Source organism: Alexandromys fortis, unplaced genomic scaffold, assembly GCF_014885135.2.
Source record: "Alexandromys fortis isolate MF-2015 unplaced genomic scaffold, M_Fortis_MF-2015_v1.1 scaffold_222, whole genome shotgun sequence".
Lineage (NCBI taxonomy): Eukaryota > Metazoa > Chordata > Mammalia > Rodentia > Cricetidae > Alexandromys > Alexandromys fortis.
In genome coordinates, this window is record NW_026068108.1 from 184767 (window position 1) to 200822 (window position 16056).

Genomic DNA, 16056 nt, shown 5'->3' on the forward strand with positions numbered 1-16056 from the left:
CAATCACATTTCAATCTCTGTCTCAATCCCCTTCTCCTTCCTTACAAACATAGCTTTTAATTTAGTCCTAAAAGGACCCATTTCCTCCATAAAGGAAACCTTTAATTGGAACGCCATTCATAGTAATATTACTAAGGTTTGGGGTAATCAGAATTGGCTTATTTTTGCGATATGAACATGAAAGGACAGAGGAATGAAGGTCAACCACAGGGCTTGTGTTCCATTCCTGCGTGAAACAGTTCCCTGAGAGCCCCTCTCATATTTCCATGGTTGAACAAACACTTGGTAGCACTGCTCCTGGGAGAGGCAAGTCCCTCTGCACCGAAGATGATTACCACACACCTCTCTCTCTCTCTCTCTCTGGAAAGAACAACATACTGAGTGTTGGAAAAAGAACATTAAAAAAAATCCAAACAAAAAGAAAACAATCAAAACATTTGGGGTGGGGTACTTTCTCTTGCTCTAGGAGAAGGCTGTCACGTGCCCAGAACTACAGAGATACTAAGGCCAGATGAAATAGTCCTCCTGCCCACAACCAGCAAAAAGTGAGGCCACAAGTCACTTGACTGAGCTTAGACATAAATTACTCAACTCTAGTTAGGCCTGGTGACAACTGCAGCTCTGCTCAACTACTTTGACTACAAACTTGTAAGAGACCTGGAGCCCAAACTAGCTAAGCAGAAGGCAGAGGAACAACATTCCTAAAGGGATGGGTAAAACAAACAAACCCAGAAAAATCAAAGCCATCACCTAACAATCCTATATTGTGCTAAAACTATTCTGAAAGAATGAAGGATAAATTAAGAGATTCAGACACGAAAGCACTGCCTGCACACCTGCCTTAAAGAAATGACAGACAGCAGATCATTACTTGAGCCACAAAGAGAACTCCAGTCAAGGCACTACACAGGCCACATCACAGCAGTTTAGATTAGTAACTGCTCACTCTGCTCCTATATAAAAGATTACTGCATGAGACAACAGTTAAATCTGTATTAGCGAACACACACTATAAAGATATAATTATGATATAACATGCACAGCAGGACAGAATTGCACAGGAGCAGAAATTTTGAACTGAACTGGGATCAATTAAAATGAGATTGTTAAAGCTAACTGTAATCTCCATGGTAACTACTAAGAAAATGAAATATATATGGAAAAGAAGGATATGATGAAGACACGAAAATGTACACTAGGAAAAATAAAAACACAAAGAAGGGCAGTACTGAAGGAACAAGGGAAGAAGAAGGCGTAAGGTATGCAGACAGCAACACAGCCAAGTATCTCCTCACTGCTGGCCACTGAAACTGAAAGGCAGAGAGTAGCAAGATGGATAAATTAAGCTCCTGCGAGAGACTCACTTCAGAGTGGAAGGTACAAAGGGTTGAAAGGAAAATGCTAAAAGAGCATTTTGTATGTTTTAGGGCTAATTGGTGTACAGTCTGTTCAGTTCTCTTATTCACACGTTTTCCTCTACGTGTTGGAGCCATTATTTAAACCAGGGAAGTAATACTTTTAGCCACTGGTGTAGGACAGTCTGTCTCTTCAACTCCATCAGTATTTACTTCATAAATCTTGGGACTTTTTTGATAGGTGCATATATTAAAATTCTTATACCGCCTTTTCAGATCAATTCTTTTATACCTGTATTTTGACACAAGAAACATCTATGCCCTTTGTGCTTCTAACTTAGAGCTGACTTTGTTTGGTGTAATATATATTATATCCCTACATGCTTTTAATATAGCAGGGACAGGTGCAGAGGCAGGGGCAGGGGCAGGGGGAATCTGTGAGTACAAGGCAAGCTAGAGTTACATAGGGAGACTTTGTCTCAAAACAAATAAAACAAAAAACTCAAAGTGGTCCTTTGGGAAAAAAACATTGACCAAAGTTATAAACTTCTAGAGACCAAGGATAAGGATGAAATAATGAAAAAGCAGGAAAGCATCATTCTTAATCTTACTTACAGTAATAAAATAAGGTGTTTAAGAGAATACATCAGATAATTGTATGACAAACATGTAACATAAAAGAAATGGACAAATCTCTAGAAATACCTTACCCAAGCTGACCAAACATGAGACAGTAAAGCTTAAACAAACACAGCAACACTAATGCAACAGCAATCAAAGATGGCGGAAGCAGCAGGTACTGGAGTCGGAAGCAGAGCACGGGGCTGTGGTGGCGCTGCACTCATCCCGTGATGATTAGGCTCTAATCGGAGAGGGGCTGTTCCCCATGATGAGAAAAGTGAATGCTTTCTGAGATGGAATCTTATCTAGAGAATATTAGAGATTCATTCTATTTCTTTGAAGAAGCCCTGTCAAGAAAAAGGTGTCACCAAAGTAATCACACACTACACAGAAATCCCTCATAAAGGAAGTGTGACTGACGAACCAGTCACCTCAACCTTCGACAGCCACCAGTCTCAGAGCAAGACTCTCAACTAGCGGCAACATGACCACTTGCTGAAGGTTTTAAAACTCTGCTATGTAACGGTAGCCTGAGATTGCAGCATACTGCATACATGACTCTACATGTACCGGGGAGAGCAGGTTGTGGACCTGGACTTTTGTATGTCTTGCTTAACTGCGGTGGGCTAGAACCAAAGCCCATGGTGTCCTTAGCACTCAGGCTCTGTAAGCTCCTCCTCTCCTCTCTCAGAACCACAGTAAGGCAGACACCAGAGGCTCTCTAGTGAGGCTGGATAAGAAGAACCCATTGCTAGTATAACTTTACTGCCTTCTTTCCTTCGTCAAAGAGAGAGAGAGGCTGAGGGTCAACACAGCCTGGATGCTTCCTTCCCGGGGGCAAAGCTTCAGCGACTGCTGCACATGCCCAAGACTGAGCTCCGCGTTGATGGGCTTTGATTTTCTCCTTTTCATCTTTATATACAAACAGCATGAGGAGCAAAGCAGCTGGCACTTGTCTGTTTGTTGTTGGTTTGAGGGATGAAACCCAGGTCCTTGTGCATACCAGGCCAGAGCTCCATCACTGGGCTACATCCTAGTGCTCACTAACATGTTTTCAAGAAGTGAAGAAGGTTAACTGAAGAAACAGCAAACCTAGTGAGCCTTGAGAACCCTGTACACACAGGCTTAGTAAATCTCTGAACAGGTGACTACCTGTCTCCTATGTTAGCTCACCTACGAGGAGCTCAGCAGAAGCTCCGCAGAAGGGAATCCCAAGAACTGGGCTAATCTGAGGGCTGCTAGTCCAGATGGCCTGCCAACTTAACGAGCAATGACTGGATTCCTATATTCTGGCAGAGAGGATGCCAGGACACACAAGCCTTTAACTTAGAGCTTCTATGCTATTCAAATCAAACCGCAAAACATCGTCACCTTGACAGTGCAAGACATAAAAAGATGCCTAAAGTCTAGAGAAGACTGGGTTAAATACATGGTGCGCTTTAAAACTCTGTTGGTATGTAAACAGAAACTATCTAGAGGCACATAATAGAAAATGCTAATAGCAATGAACTGCTGGTGGTAAAGTTAGACTAAAATTACAGAAAGTATAGGTCATGGGGACAGCATCTTATATAACTGTGATGTCTACATTTTAAAATCACATGTAATATCTGTAAAAATAAGATGAAAATGAAAATAGTTTTCCTTATTTACCAGAAGTGATAGAGAAGCGATGGAAGTGGCACTTGGCACCACTTTCTGAGGCGCACTCAGGCCTCACGGTAATGTGCATTGGTGTTTTATCATGGGTGTTGGGTTCCCTGGAATCCGAGTTACAGACAGCTATGAGCTGCCATGTGGGTGCTGGGAACTGAACCCAGGTCCTCTGGTAGAGCAGTCAGTGCTCTTAACCACTGAGCCATCTCTTCAGCCTCACTCCCCACCAGCACTTCCAAGGGTCAGCACAGCCCTCAGGTCTTGTCCCCTAAGTCTTGAGCACTGAAGGACTGCTGTCAAATCGTCTCAAAACCTCTGATCTAAAGTTGGTGCTAATAATTTAGTTCAGTGGTGCTGGCACACACCTCTATCCCAGCATTCAGGAGGCAGAGGCAGGAGGATCTCTGTGAGTTCGAGGTCAGCCTGGTCTATAGAGTGAGTTTCAGGAAAGGCCCCAAAGCTACAGAGAAACCCTGTTTTGACTCCCCCCCTCAAAAAAAAAAAATCCTAGCAAGCCCCTCGAAGCACTTGCTGGTGTGCTGGTGTTTGGGCGGCTCTGCAGGAATGGTGATGAGCCATCTTGTGTGTTTCTTGATTCAGCTCTGCTGCATGGATGAGTGGTCTGAGTCCAAGAAGGTCGAAGCAGCATTCCCTGAGCTACGCCCACCAGGGGCCAGCCTTTCTGAATCATGGTTGCTTTCCCAATCAGGCAGAAGACTGAGATCCACCAGAGACTTTTTTGTTTGTTTTTTGAGATAGAGTTTCTCTACGCAGCTTTGGACCCTGTCCTGGATCTCACTCGTAGACTAGGCTGGCCTTGAACTCAGAGAGATCCACCTGCCTCTACCTCCTGAATACCGGGATCAAAGGCGTGCGGCACCACTACCCAGCTAGAGACTATTTTCACATAAATGGGAAGTCAAGTCTGAGCAATTAGAAACAGACCAAGATAATGACTTTTTGAGGTAGGCACATAATTGAAAGGTTAATAATAAGTACTAAAGGTAAATTTTTATTAAAATTTCAGGAATAAATAAATTAGGAGGACAGACTATCCTACAATTTATATTTCTGTGATGTTAGTATTTCTTAAAATCACATATATTATCTCTATGATCAGAAAAAGAAATGAAAAAGTAAAATGAAAATGACAAAAAGCTTTTTCTTCCCAAAGAAAAGTGAGGTTTAGGACAGAAAGTAACAGCACTGTGAGTTACTTCAAGGAGCTTGGAGGTCTAAAGCTGAGTAGGGTGGTCCTGGCTCAGACTGGCTCCAAGTTGTGACTATCTTCCTACCTCAGGCTCCTGGTATTGTGCTAGCAAATATGCCCCACCATGCTGGGCAGGCCAGTGATTAGTTAAAGCAACTTTCTTGAAAACTTGCCTTTGTCTGAAGGACTCCTTCTCATCACTGGTCTTTCTCCAGACGGTGAAGTGACTGTCTGGAGACCCCCCTCTCTGCGGTTATACCTGTACTGGCTTTACTCTAGTCTCACTCAAGTATGAGAACAATCTGACTTTAGAAACCGTCAATGCAGGGCTCCAATGTCTGCTACAACTAGTCTAGAGCTCAGAGGGTGAGTTCTGGAAAGTGAAAATCTGTGATGATGGCAGAAGTCCCCGAGATGAAGTCCTTCCCTGCTCTGCTTACTGTCCCTGACTGACCGCCACAGTCAGGTCCACACCTGGGTTCTTCCCGGGTGAAGCCAAGACGTGCTTTCTGTTTCAGGTGTAGGACTGGGGTGGGGAGTGGGAGACAGGCTTCCTCACTGCGAATTTCTGCAGCAGCCAGCAGGGGGAGCTCACTCACACAAGACTCTGAAGCCAGCACCCCTAGGACAGCAACCCAACTTTCTTCTGGAGAAACAGCTCTTGGATGTGAATGAATTATCATACAACAAAGCGATAGGATGTTGGCTTGGTGCCGAGATGAAGAACCCCTGACAAGGCGTACTTAGAAAGTGTCTAGCAGCTACTGCTTCAAAGCCAGGGCCACTGCCACAGCAGGCACATAAGCACTCTGCCCATACCTGCTTCTCAAGGCTTGGTTTGCTAAGCTGTACAGTCTGAGGTCCAGCGAGTCTGGTCCCTGGAGTAGCTATCACAATGCTGGTGAGCTGGGCCATGGGGAACGTTTTGGCTATGGTTGCAGTCTGTCCATTGACGACACGAACAGGGTGGATGGAATTCTGGGATGTGGGGAGGGTTGTGGGTGTAAACTTGGTCAGCATGACAGGCCTCTGGATAAGCTGAGGAGCTGCAAGCATGGGAGGAGGCGCTGGAGCAATAGGAATGTTATTCTGGGCCACAGGCTTGGGTCGGACCTATGAGAGAGAGAATAACACTGCATTACTGGAGGTGCAGACTGCTGCCAGGTGTGGTCGTGACGGTCTTCTACATCAAACCTGCGATGGATATATGTCCCTAAAACATAAAAGCTTCATGAAATCTGCCCCACAAGAGAAACATGGACGAAACCTTTAATTCTTTATTGAAATCTCTCATAGGGCTACTGTGGGAATGAAAATGGCTGTATGGAGTGTCTAGACGACAGCGGGCTTCATATCATTTCTGCTAAGGTCCTGACTACTCTTTCTATCCACTCTTAAGTACATCCAACCTGTAGTTTGCATAGCAAAAAAAGGAATTTCTAAACCTGTAGTTTGCATAGCAAAAGAAGGAATTTCTAAAACACTGAGTGTGATCATGTCCTGTACTTGCCCAAAGATCCTTCCACTGATTTACACTGCTGCTAGGATACAGCCCATATCTCAGCACAGTGGCAAGGGCCCCAGGCTCTTCCCAGCACACTTTTCTAGGCTCTTTCTCGAAGTCGAACCAGGTCAGCTTCATGGGCTCTGCACAGCCACAGCAATCTCCTTGGTTCCTTGAACACACGTGTGTCCCCACTGCACACACACAGTTTACACTGTCCTCTCAGACGTGTGTGTCCACTGCACACACACAGTTTACACTGTCCTCTCAGACGTGTGTGTCCACTGCACACACACAGTTTACACTGTCCTCTCAGACGTGTGTGTCCACTGCACACACACAGTTTACACTGTCCTCTCAGACGTGTGTGTCCACTGCACACAGTTTACACTGTCCTCTCAGACGTGTGTGTCCACTGCACACAGTTTACACTGTCCTCTCAGACGTGTGTGTCCACTGCACACACAGTTTACACTGTCCTCTCAGACGTGTGTGTCCCCACTGCACACACAGTTTACACTGTCCTCTCAGACATGTGTGTCCACTGCACACACAGTTTACACTGTCCTCTCAGACGTGTGTGTCCACTGCACACACAGTTTACACTGTCCTCTCAGACGTGTGTGTCCCCACTGCACACACAGTTTACACTGTCCTCTCAGACATGTGTGTCCACTGCACACACAGTTTACACTGTCCTCTCAGACGTGTGTGTCCACTGCACACACAGTTTACACTGTCCTCTCAGACGTGTGTGTCCCCACTGCACACACAGTTTACACTGTCCTCTCAGACATGTGTGTCCACTGCACACACAGTTTACACTGTCCTCTCAGACGTGTGTGTCCACTGCACACACAGTTTACACTGTCCTCTCAGACGTGTGTGTCCCCACTGCACACACAGTTTACACTGTCCTCTCAGACGTGTGTGTCCCTACTGCACACATGCAGTTTTTAAATTTCTTCATCAAAATTTAGGCCTCCCACTGAACATATTCTTCAAGGAAATCATGAACAGACCTTCTCCATCAGTCCAGAATGGTGAGAGTTCCTTCCACATGCTCGCCTACCATGCTTCCCTATGAACACTTTAATCCCTATAGGTACCTGTGATGATGCTCTCGGACAGCTGAGAGCTGCATCTTGAAAATCAGCATGTCCAGGGAACAAAAGCTTAGTACAATGTTTTGCTACCCACAGGACTTATTAAAGATCTATCTGGAAAATAACAGGATGGCCTTCTCTCATGCTAGCACTGTCCGACTCCTCAGATTCCGTTCTCTTCTCTTCCTGACAGGGGCACCTCAGAGAGTAACTCTTGGCCTTTCTATTGGAGGAACCACCTGGAGACCACCAGGGCTGGTCTAGTGCTGGGAGAACTGTCAGGGGTGAGAAGCAACACAACTGCTTAGGTGTGGGCAGAAAAGCACAATGCAGACCTGAACTCCATCTTCCGTAAGCAAGGTCACAGGGGTTTGTTTGGCCGTTTCTACTCCTTTTAGCAGAGGGAAAAGACATCGAAAGTGGTGCACATCTCTGTTCCCTAGAGCCAGAACAGTTCTGACTGTATTCCCAAGGAGTTAGTGGTGCCATGATGGCATTCTCTTGGCGCTTTACACTTAGTTCTGCTTCACTTTCTCCACAAGGGCAGGCACACGCGGCCTGCATGCCACCTTACCCACCATTGCTCTCCACTGGTTTCTCACCTGTGGGAGGAAGTTTGGACGTGGAGTGAGCCTAGGAGGAGGGATAAACTGTGGTACTTTGATGGGCTGAGGAGGTGTTGCTTGAACCTGTTTAAAACAAGCAAACATAAAGAGGAAAGATAAATAAACCTGAGGGGCAGTCACATTCAGTGTTAGAGGCAGACATTCAAAAGACACAGGTGCCTGCTCCCCACACCACACAGCATCCCCACCATACTGCCATGCAGCTCACTATGCGAATTAACACTGCTTTAGAAGCTTGTTCTTTCCCCCTGCGCACTGTCTCTCACACGCCTTATGTAGAACAAAGTAGACACAGCAAACCTGGACAATTTTCTCTGACACTCATGAACTCTCTTACACTTAGATATTTTAAGAGTCTGGATCCCCCCTCCCCTCCCCTCTCCCCTCCCGCAAGATTTAAGCTTCACCCAACAGAGAACGGCTGAACGGCTTTCTTCCTACGGAAAACTCCTGACCCTAGCATCTGGCTGAGCGACAGGACAGCATTTCCAAGGACTCCTGGGTAAATGACAAAGCTTCACTTCGTTGCTACTTTTACTCATTATTGGCCAATATTCTAAAAGTCACCAAGAGCTTTGTCATGGGAAGAAGATAACTGAGTGTCACAGTCTGGACCTGGTTCTCATAAACTTCCAAGAACAACAGTGCCTACACGTCTCGACAATGGACATCTCATGGACAGTCTTGTTCAGGTGTTCCCTCCAGGGCATCCTCCCTCTGGCAGGACTTGACCATTGGCACATTAACCTCTGAATTTCTTTAAAATGTTTAAAGTGTGCCCCAACCAACCTTAAGTACTTCAGGGGCTGCATTCAAATTAGAGTGATAATGAACTGAAAGAATGTAACAGGGTTTTCCTCAAAGCAAAATAAAGCACAGGGGCTTTCAGCACTCAGAATCCATGGAGTTAGGGGAGATGGCAGTGGACAGAATGGAGGGAAAGAGAATGAAACAGTGTGTGTCTTTGTGAAGGGCAGTTTTCCTCCGAAACCAAGTCCTACTTTGACCTCAGACAATGTACTAAATCTGGTTCCTGATGTCAGGACACCTCTGTAGTTAACTGACAGGTCCATAGGGGAGTTCGCGTTGCTAGGAAACCAGTAGGAGCTCAGAATGGAAACACTCTACAATGCACAACCTGAACCCTCATGTGAACACACTGAGTAGCAGCTACTGGCTTACCAGAGTGACTGTGTTTTTTGCCACAATTTGGACAGCCTCTGCCCCAGGCCCAGTGACCTTACTAGACGTCTGGAGGTTGACTGGTGTGTTCTGCACATCAGTGCTGAGCACAGCTTTCTGACTGTTGATGGCGGTCACCATAGCAATGGTAGGTCTCTGGCCCACAACAGAGGCAGGCATGGTCGCAGTTGCTGCTTTCAAGACGAGAGGTAGTGTCTTTGTGGTAATCATAGAAGCTGTAGTTACAGTCTTCTAGGAGACACGGAGAACAGACATTAGGACACTGAGATGTGACCCCACTGAACAATATGCTTCTGAACTCCCAGAGGAAACAAAGCAACCAAGTTTGTCTATAAAATGAACATTAGTGATGTAGAATATGCTTCTTACTATAGAGAAAGACAATCTCTAGTTTTCAAGTTAGGGTCACTTGTAAACAGCAAAGTTCTAAGCAAAGGACAGTGCACATCTACAGGTACAGAACATGAGTGCACGTAAAGCTTCTGGGTTTTCTAACTGATGCAGTCAGTTAATTCACATCTAAGCTGAACGTTGTCTCTGTCCCTGATTGCTAACCTCACCAGTCTGGCTATTTGCCACCTGTGACACAGAGCAAAGGGTCCCTGGAGAAGTGGGAGGGAAACTCACAGGAGGACCAGCATAACTGCTGCCTCGGATGTAGTAAACCCCAAGTTACAGATAATGATGCTGTCAGCGAGCATAGGAAACACCAGTTCTCTATTCCAAAGGGGCTGTGCCACTACCTACAGTCTTCCCTCTGGAGAGCTGACGTGGAAGTGATCAGAGAGGGAGGGAAACCAAGGTGGGAACAAACACCTGGGTTTCCAAGGCCTTGGGAAACAGAGGAGGAGCTTTAGTAAGGACTTGACTAATGTTTCTAGGCTATTTCCGAAGCGCTGAAGCTGCATTTTCCTAACACTTTACTAGAACAATTACAATTCTGTTAAAGATGTGTGTTACATGGCGCACACATCTATCTACCTGGCACTACTACTAGTCACTCAAGATGCAGATATTCATCTCCAACTCACTGGTTCTAATATTTATTCCGCTTTAATTTCCCCTTCTAAAATATACTCTATAGTTTGGCAGCCACTAGCGACACCTGGCCTTTCATAAACTTTAATTAAAAAATTAAAAGGTCAGTCCTGCACTTGTACTCACGATATTTTTCTAAGCCACATGTGGCAAGAAACTAGCAGCTGGACAGTGGGGTGAGAGCATGCCCAGTAGTGCAGGAATCACTGGGAGCCCCTTCTCCTCCACACCCCGGAAAACCTCCCTGAAGGAATTTCACCTCCATGCCGTATGAGCACCATGTATCCAGGTACTGTCTGTAGTTACTTACCTTTTCTGCCTGACATGTGCATGCATGCACACACATTCAGCTTTTAAAATCTCCTTTCAACAACAACAACAACAAAACATAATAATGTGGTTTCATCCATCCCACAATTTAATCAGCAATCCTACAATTAAAAGCCCCCAAATGAACATGGACAGCTTATGCCATCTGCCACTGCCTTCTCAATGTGGAATGGCACCTGCGCAGCAAGTCAGCATTGAAAGCCAAACAACAGCCAAAGGCCATTTTATCACACTCGAAGTGCTAGAGAATGTAGCAGCACAGGCTCGCTCACAAAGCCAGTCCTTGCAGAGTTTTAAACATACTATACTATCAGCCTCATCTTTCAATTTAAAATGCTTGAATACAAAGAGCTTTTGAAGTGGTAAGTGAGCAAGCTGGACCAGATGGCCTTCAATCCTGGTGTACCACAGGCTGTGGACTTGAAGCTGTGGTCAGCAGAACTCAATGACACAGATTTTAAAGCAGTTTGTGTGCTGATGTTGCTTTAAATGAAGTCAATGCACGTGTGTGAAACACCTCTAGTTGAGGCAAATCATTACTAATACTGGATCAACTCAAAACTGATTATTCTAGTAAATACTGAATAAAAACACAAATAAATATACCTAAATTATATACTTACCATTAATTCAATGCTTCTATAACATTAAACCTGATGAGTTACTTGACACTGTAACTAAGCATTTTTATTCTCCTTTAGATGTATTTAATTGTGGCTAATTTCATTCCATATATTCTAACATCCATGTAATTCTACATAACACATAGGCCAAAGATGTAGTGCAAATATCTCAGTGATAGTTTCTTCTTTCTTCTTCTTCTTCTTCTTCTTCTTCTTCTTCTTCTTCTTCTTCTTCTTCTTCTTCTTCTTCTTCTTCTTTTTTTTTTTTTTTTTTTTTTGAGACAGGGTTTCTCTGTAGCTTTGGAGCCTGTCCTGGAACTCACTCTTGTAGACCAGGCTGGCCTTGAACTCACAGAGATCCGCCTGCCTCTGCCTCCCAAGTGCTGGGATTAAAGGCATGCGCCACCACGGCCCGGCCAGTGATAGCTTCTTAAAGAAGTGATAGCTTCTTAAAGAATGTATTCACGACCTATTTAAGTTCTCACTCTGATCTGCTACTCTATTCCAAATATTAGGGAACATGAAGCAAACTCTTGGAGTGCTAGGGTTTAGATGAGAAGGGGACTTTGACATATAAACATACTAAAAATGTCTCAGCTGTCCCAAAAGGAAGAAGAGAAGAATCAAAGGCAATGATTTTAATGGAAGTTATGTTTGGAACTGGTTAGCTAATTCTGTTTGAGCCTGATGATCTTGAAGAGAAGGTAGCAGATATTACACTTCCATAAAGTTCTTTAATTATGACAAAACTTGAAGTCTACAAGATAGAAGTTCATGCAGACATATAGGCAGTAACACTAATGGCAAAATTCTTTTTGTTTTACTTTAATTAAAAAATTTTAAGATTTATTCATTATTATTTTTGTAATGCTGAGTGTGGTAGTTTAAGTGCAACTGGCACCTATAATCTCATAGGGAGAGCCACTATTAGGAGGTGTGGCTTTGTTGGGTGAGAAAGAGTGCCACTGTGCAGGTGGGCTTCGAGACCTCATATGTGCTCAAGCTTCACTCACTGTGACACTCAGACCACTTCCTGCAGCCTGTGGTGATGGAGGAAGGTCATTGGCTAATAAAGAAACTGGCTTGGCCCATTTTATTGGTTAGAACATAGGTGGGTGGAGTAAACAGAAGAGAATGCTGGGAGGAAGAGGAAGTGAGGTCAGAAGTAATGCAGCTCCTCTCAGAGCCAGACGCCTCAGACAGAGAGGCATGCTCCGCTCTCCCGGGCAGATGCACGCAATGAAGCTCCTCCGACCCAGGATGGATGTAGGCTAGAATCTTCCCGGTAAGCGCACCTTGGGGTGCTTACACAGATGATTAGAAATGGGCTAAATTAATATGTGAGAATTAGCCTAGAAGAGGCTAGATAGAAATGGGTCCAGCAGTGTTTAAATGAATACAGTTTGTGTGTTGTTATTTTGGGCATGAGCTAGCCAGGCGGCCGGGGTGCTGGGGACGCAGCCCCGCCGCTCCTATTTCAACACTCTGGGATCAAGATGTAGCTCCTTTCCACTCTCAGCTCCTTCTCCAGCATCATGTTTGTTTACCTACTGCTATGTCCCACCAAGGTGACAATGAAATAAACCTCTGAAACTATAAACCACCCAATAAATGTTGCCATGGCCATGGAGTCTCTTCACAGCAATAGACATCCTAACTAAGACATTAAGGATGGAACATAGGATCTGAAATATGCTAGACAAGTACTCTATTACTAAGCTACAGCCCCAACACATTAGAATCTTTTTGTTGTTGTTTTGCTTTGTTTTTCAAAACACTGTTTCTCTTGTAACAGCCCTGGTTGTCCTAGAACTCAATTTGTAGACTAGACTTGTCTTGAACTTACAGGGTCCTCCATCCTCTGCCTCCCAGAGTGCTGGGATTAAAGATGTTTGCCGCCATGTCCAGCTAGACTCCTAAAAAAAACTGACTTATGTGTATGATGTTTTGTCTGTAGGCATATATGTGCACCACGTGCATACCTGGTGCCTACAGAGTCCAGAAGAAGCCATTAATCTGCTGCTGCTGCTTAGAGTTATGGATGGCAGGCAGCACCACTGAGAATTAAACTGAGTTCCTCTGTAAGATCAGTGACTACTCTTAACTTCCAAGCCTCTGCATCCCCTCTTTTATTATGGTGTGTTTACTTATTTATCCACTTATTTGGATAAATTTGTGTGTGTGCAGATGTGCAGACATGTGGAGGCCAGAGGCCAACTTCAGGTATTGTTCTTCAGTTATCATCAACTTTGCTTTTAAACTTACTCATTTAGTGTGTGCACATGCGTGCCTGGGTGTGTGTGTGTGCACTCCATGCTTACAGGTGCCTGGACTGGGTGTGTGTGTGTACCCCATGCTTACAGGTGCCTGGAGAGCCAGAAGGAGGAACTTGATTTCCTGGAACTGGACTTACAAATTGTTGCATGCCTCTTGATGTGGGTGCCCAGGTCTTCTTCAAGAGCACCAAATGCTGTTAACTGGTGAGCCATCTCTCCAGCCCTCATCTTGTGTTTTGAGACAGGACCACTCACTGGAATCTTGAACTTACAGATTCAGCTAGGCTGGCTGGCCAGCAAGCTCCATTCTCCTATCTCTGCTCCCCTAGCACCGGTAATAAAAAAAAAACATACATGACGATGCACTATTCTTTTTTATGTAGGTGTTGGGTGTAGAACTCAGTCCTTCATGCTTATACAGCAAACACTTTTCCAACTGAGCCACCTCCTCAGGCCCATCGGTTCCTCTTAAAAAAGTACATTCATAATATATGTCTGTAGAGGTTAAGTCTGAATAATTTTCTTAATCAAATGTTAATTCCAAATATGTCCTTTCAGTGTGTTAGGTCAAATGCCCCTTCCCAGTAAAACATTTCCACAGTTGCATCAGGCTAGAACACTAAGCCCCACTTAGCTCTAAGTCTCACCTGCACCCTGATTCCAGATCTCCACCAGTGGAGAACCCGCATACATTCTCAAGAATGTGGACTTGACATGAACATGTTATCTCTATGGATAATAAAAACATATCACTCTTTTGGACGATTCTTTTTACATGGTCCCAAAAGCGACATTGGGACAGCTACGTGCCTAACTGCTACAAGCTTCAGAAAAACAATTCCAGAAGAGGTAGAATCACTGTAGAAACAAATACAAATAGACACCCAGAAGTCTCCAGTAAGACTCTAACTCAGCGGGGTGCTCAGTGATCTGTCTTTGTTGTTGAAGACAGCAGAAAATCATTTAGCATGCATGTATGCACAGATAAGTGTGTTCATGTGTGTTGCTAGGTTTGGACATGGTTGGCAAGCACTCTATTGCTGAGTTCCATTCCCAATGGAAATCATTTAGCTTTTTTTCCCTCAATCTTTTTTTTTTCTTTATTTGAGATAAGATCTCATGAAGCCCACGCTGGCGTCAAACTTTAACTGCCTATGTAGTCAAAGGTGACTGACTTCCTGATCCCCCTGCCTCTACCTCAGAGTGCTGGGATCATAGGCATAAACCACCACACCTGGTTTTATGTGGTGCTGAGAATCAAACCCATGGCTTCATGAATGAGCCACACTCCCAACTCAGTCATTTAACTTTTGCTCCCTAGAAGGCTCTTTCGTTCTGCCAGTGCATTTAACTGATCCAGAAAACTTTGTTTGGTGTTAGTTGAATTTAGGACAGCTGGCGTAGGAGCCAGTGCTATGTCACCAATAACCAACCAATCCCCAGAACTCAGCCCGGGCTGCTTCACCCACACGGTTACCTGGGATGCAGTCAGGCTGGGCGGTGCTGCTGACTGCTGGGCGTGCTGCTGCTGCTGCTGCTGCTGCTGCTGCTGCTGCTGCTGTTGCTGTTGCTGCTGCTGCTGCTGCTGTTGCAGTGGCTGTAGTGGCTGTAGTGGTTGCTGCTGTGCTGTCTGTAGTTTATTTTCAGACTGTGGCAATGGCTGTATCTGGAACTTGTCCGGCTGCTCTTGCTTGACTATCAGGTTCTTCCGCAGCTGCTCAACTACTCTTTTCTACCAAATGAAAACAAAATGTACAGACTCTAACATGAGGAATTCAAACCCTTATAGGTATTTTATTTAATATGAGACCACTGCTATCAGAAATGCTTTATATATGAAGGAAACTGAAGCATACAGAGTTAAAAAGTGAAGTAGAGCCCACTCTCCCTCATCCCCCCCCCCTCGTCTCTCCTTTCTTCTCTTTTCTCCCTGGCAACATCCTTTCCTTGAGGTAGCTGCACTATGTAGCCCAGCGGGCATTGAACCCACTGTCCTGCTTAGCCTCCCAAATGCTAGGATTATAGGGATGAGCAGCTAGAGCCAGTTCAGATTTCTTGGCATGCGAGGCTGGAAGCACAGCACAGCAGCAGAAGCATAACTCTGGAGCTACACTGCCTAAACACACGCCCAGTTTTTTATATGCTGCCGGCCAGGTGTTTTCAACCTGTCCCTTAGTGTTCTGGTCTGTAGAACGAGATAACAGAGTACCTCTTATGAGCAACAACTGAGCCGATCAATCTATACGGAGTACTCAAAACTGACCAGTACATTACTGACCATTATTAACTTTGACTATTCAAGCACACATCATGCATCTACCCAAGTTTGAAACGTTAAGTAGGGTTCAGGACTTGGCGCAGTGGCACAGCACTGCATAACATTTGCAAGGCCCCCAGTTCAATCTATATTAACACTCTTTCTCTCTCCCACCCTTGTTTTTAAATAAAGAAATTGCTGTATGTTATATAAGCAAAAAGCATTCTGAATTACTGAAATGTATAACTATT

General features: G+C 44.7%; 1 protein-coding gene across 18 annotated transcripts in view; it reads right to left on the minus strand.

Moving 5' to 3' along the window:
* Phf21a (PHD finger protein 21A) overlaps positions 1 to 16056 on the minus strand; it is a 165807-nt gene that overhangs the window by 15664 nt on the left and 134087 nt on the right. For 12 of the 18 annotated variants that reach the window (XM_050124346.1, XM_050124344.1, XM_050124347.1 and 9 more), the window contains 4 exons: positions 15026 to 15280; positions 9261 to 9512; positions 8055 to 8141; positions 5662 to 5955 (listed from right to left, as the gene is read on the minus strand). In XM_050124346.1, the coding sequence (XP_049980303.1) occupies positions 5662 to 5955; positions 8055 to 8141; positions 9261 to 9512; positions 15026 to 15280 (888 nt within the window). The remainder of the gene's footprint in view (positions 1 to 5661; positions 5956 to 8054; positions 8142 to 9260; positions 9513 to 15025; positions 15281 to 16056) is intronic. The other 6 variants (XM_050124351.1, XM_050124353.1, XM_050124357.1 and 3 more) reach the window with 2 other exon arrangements.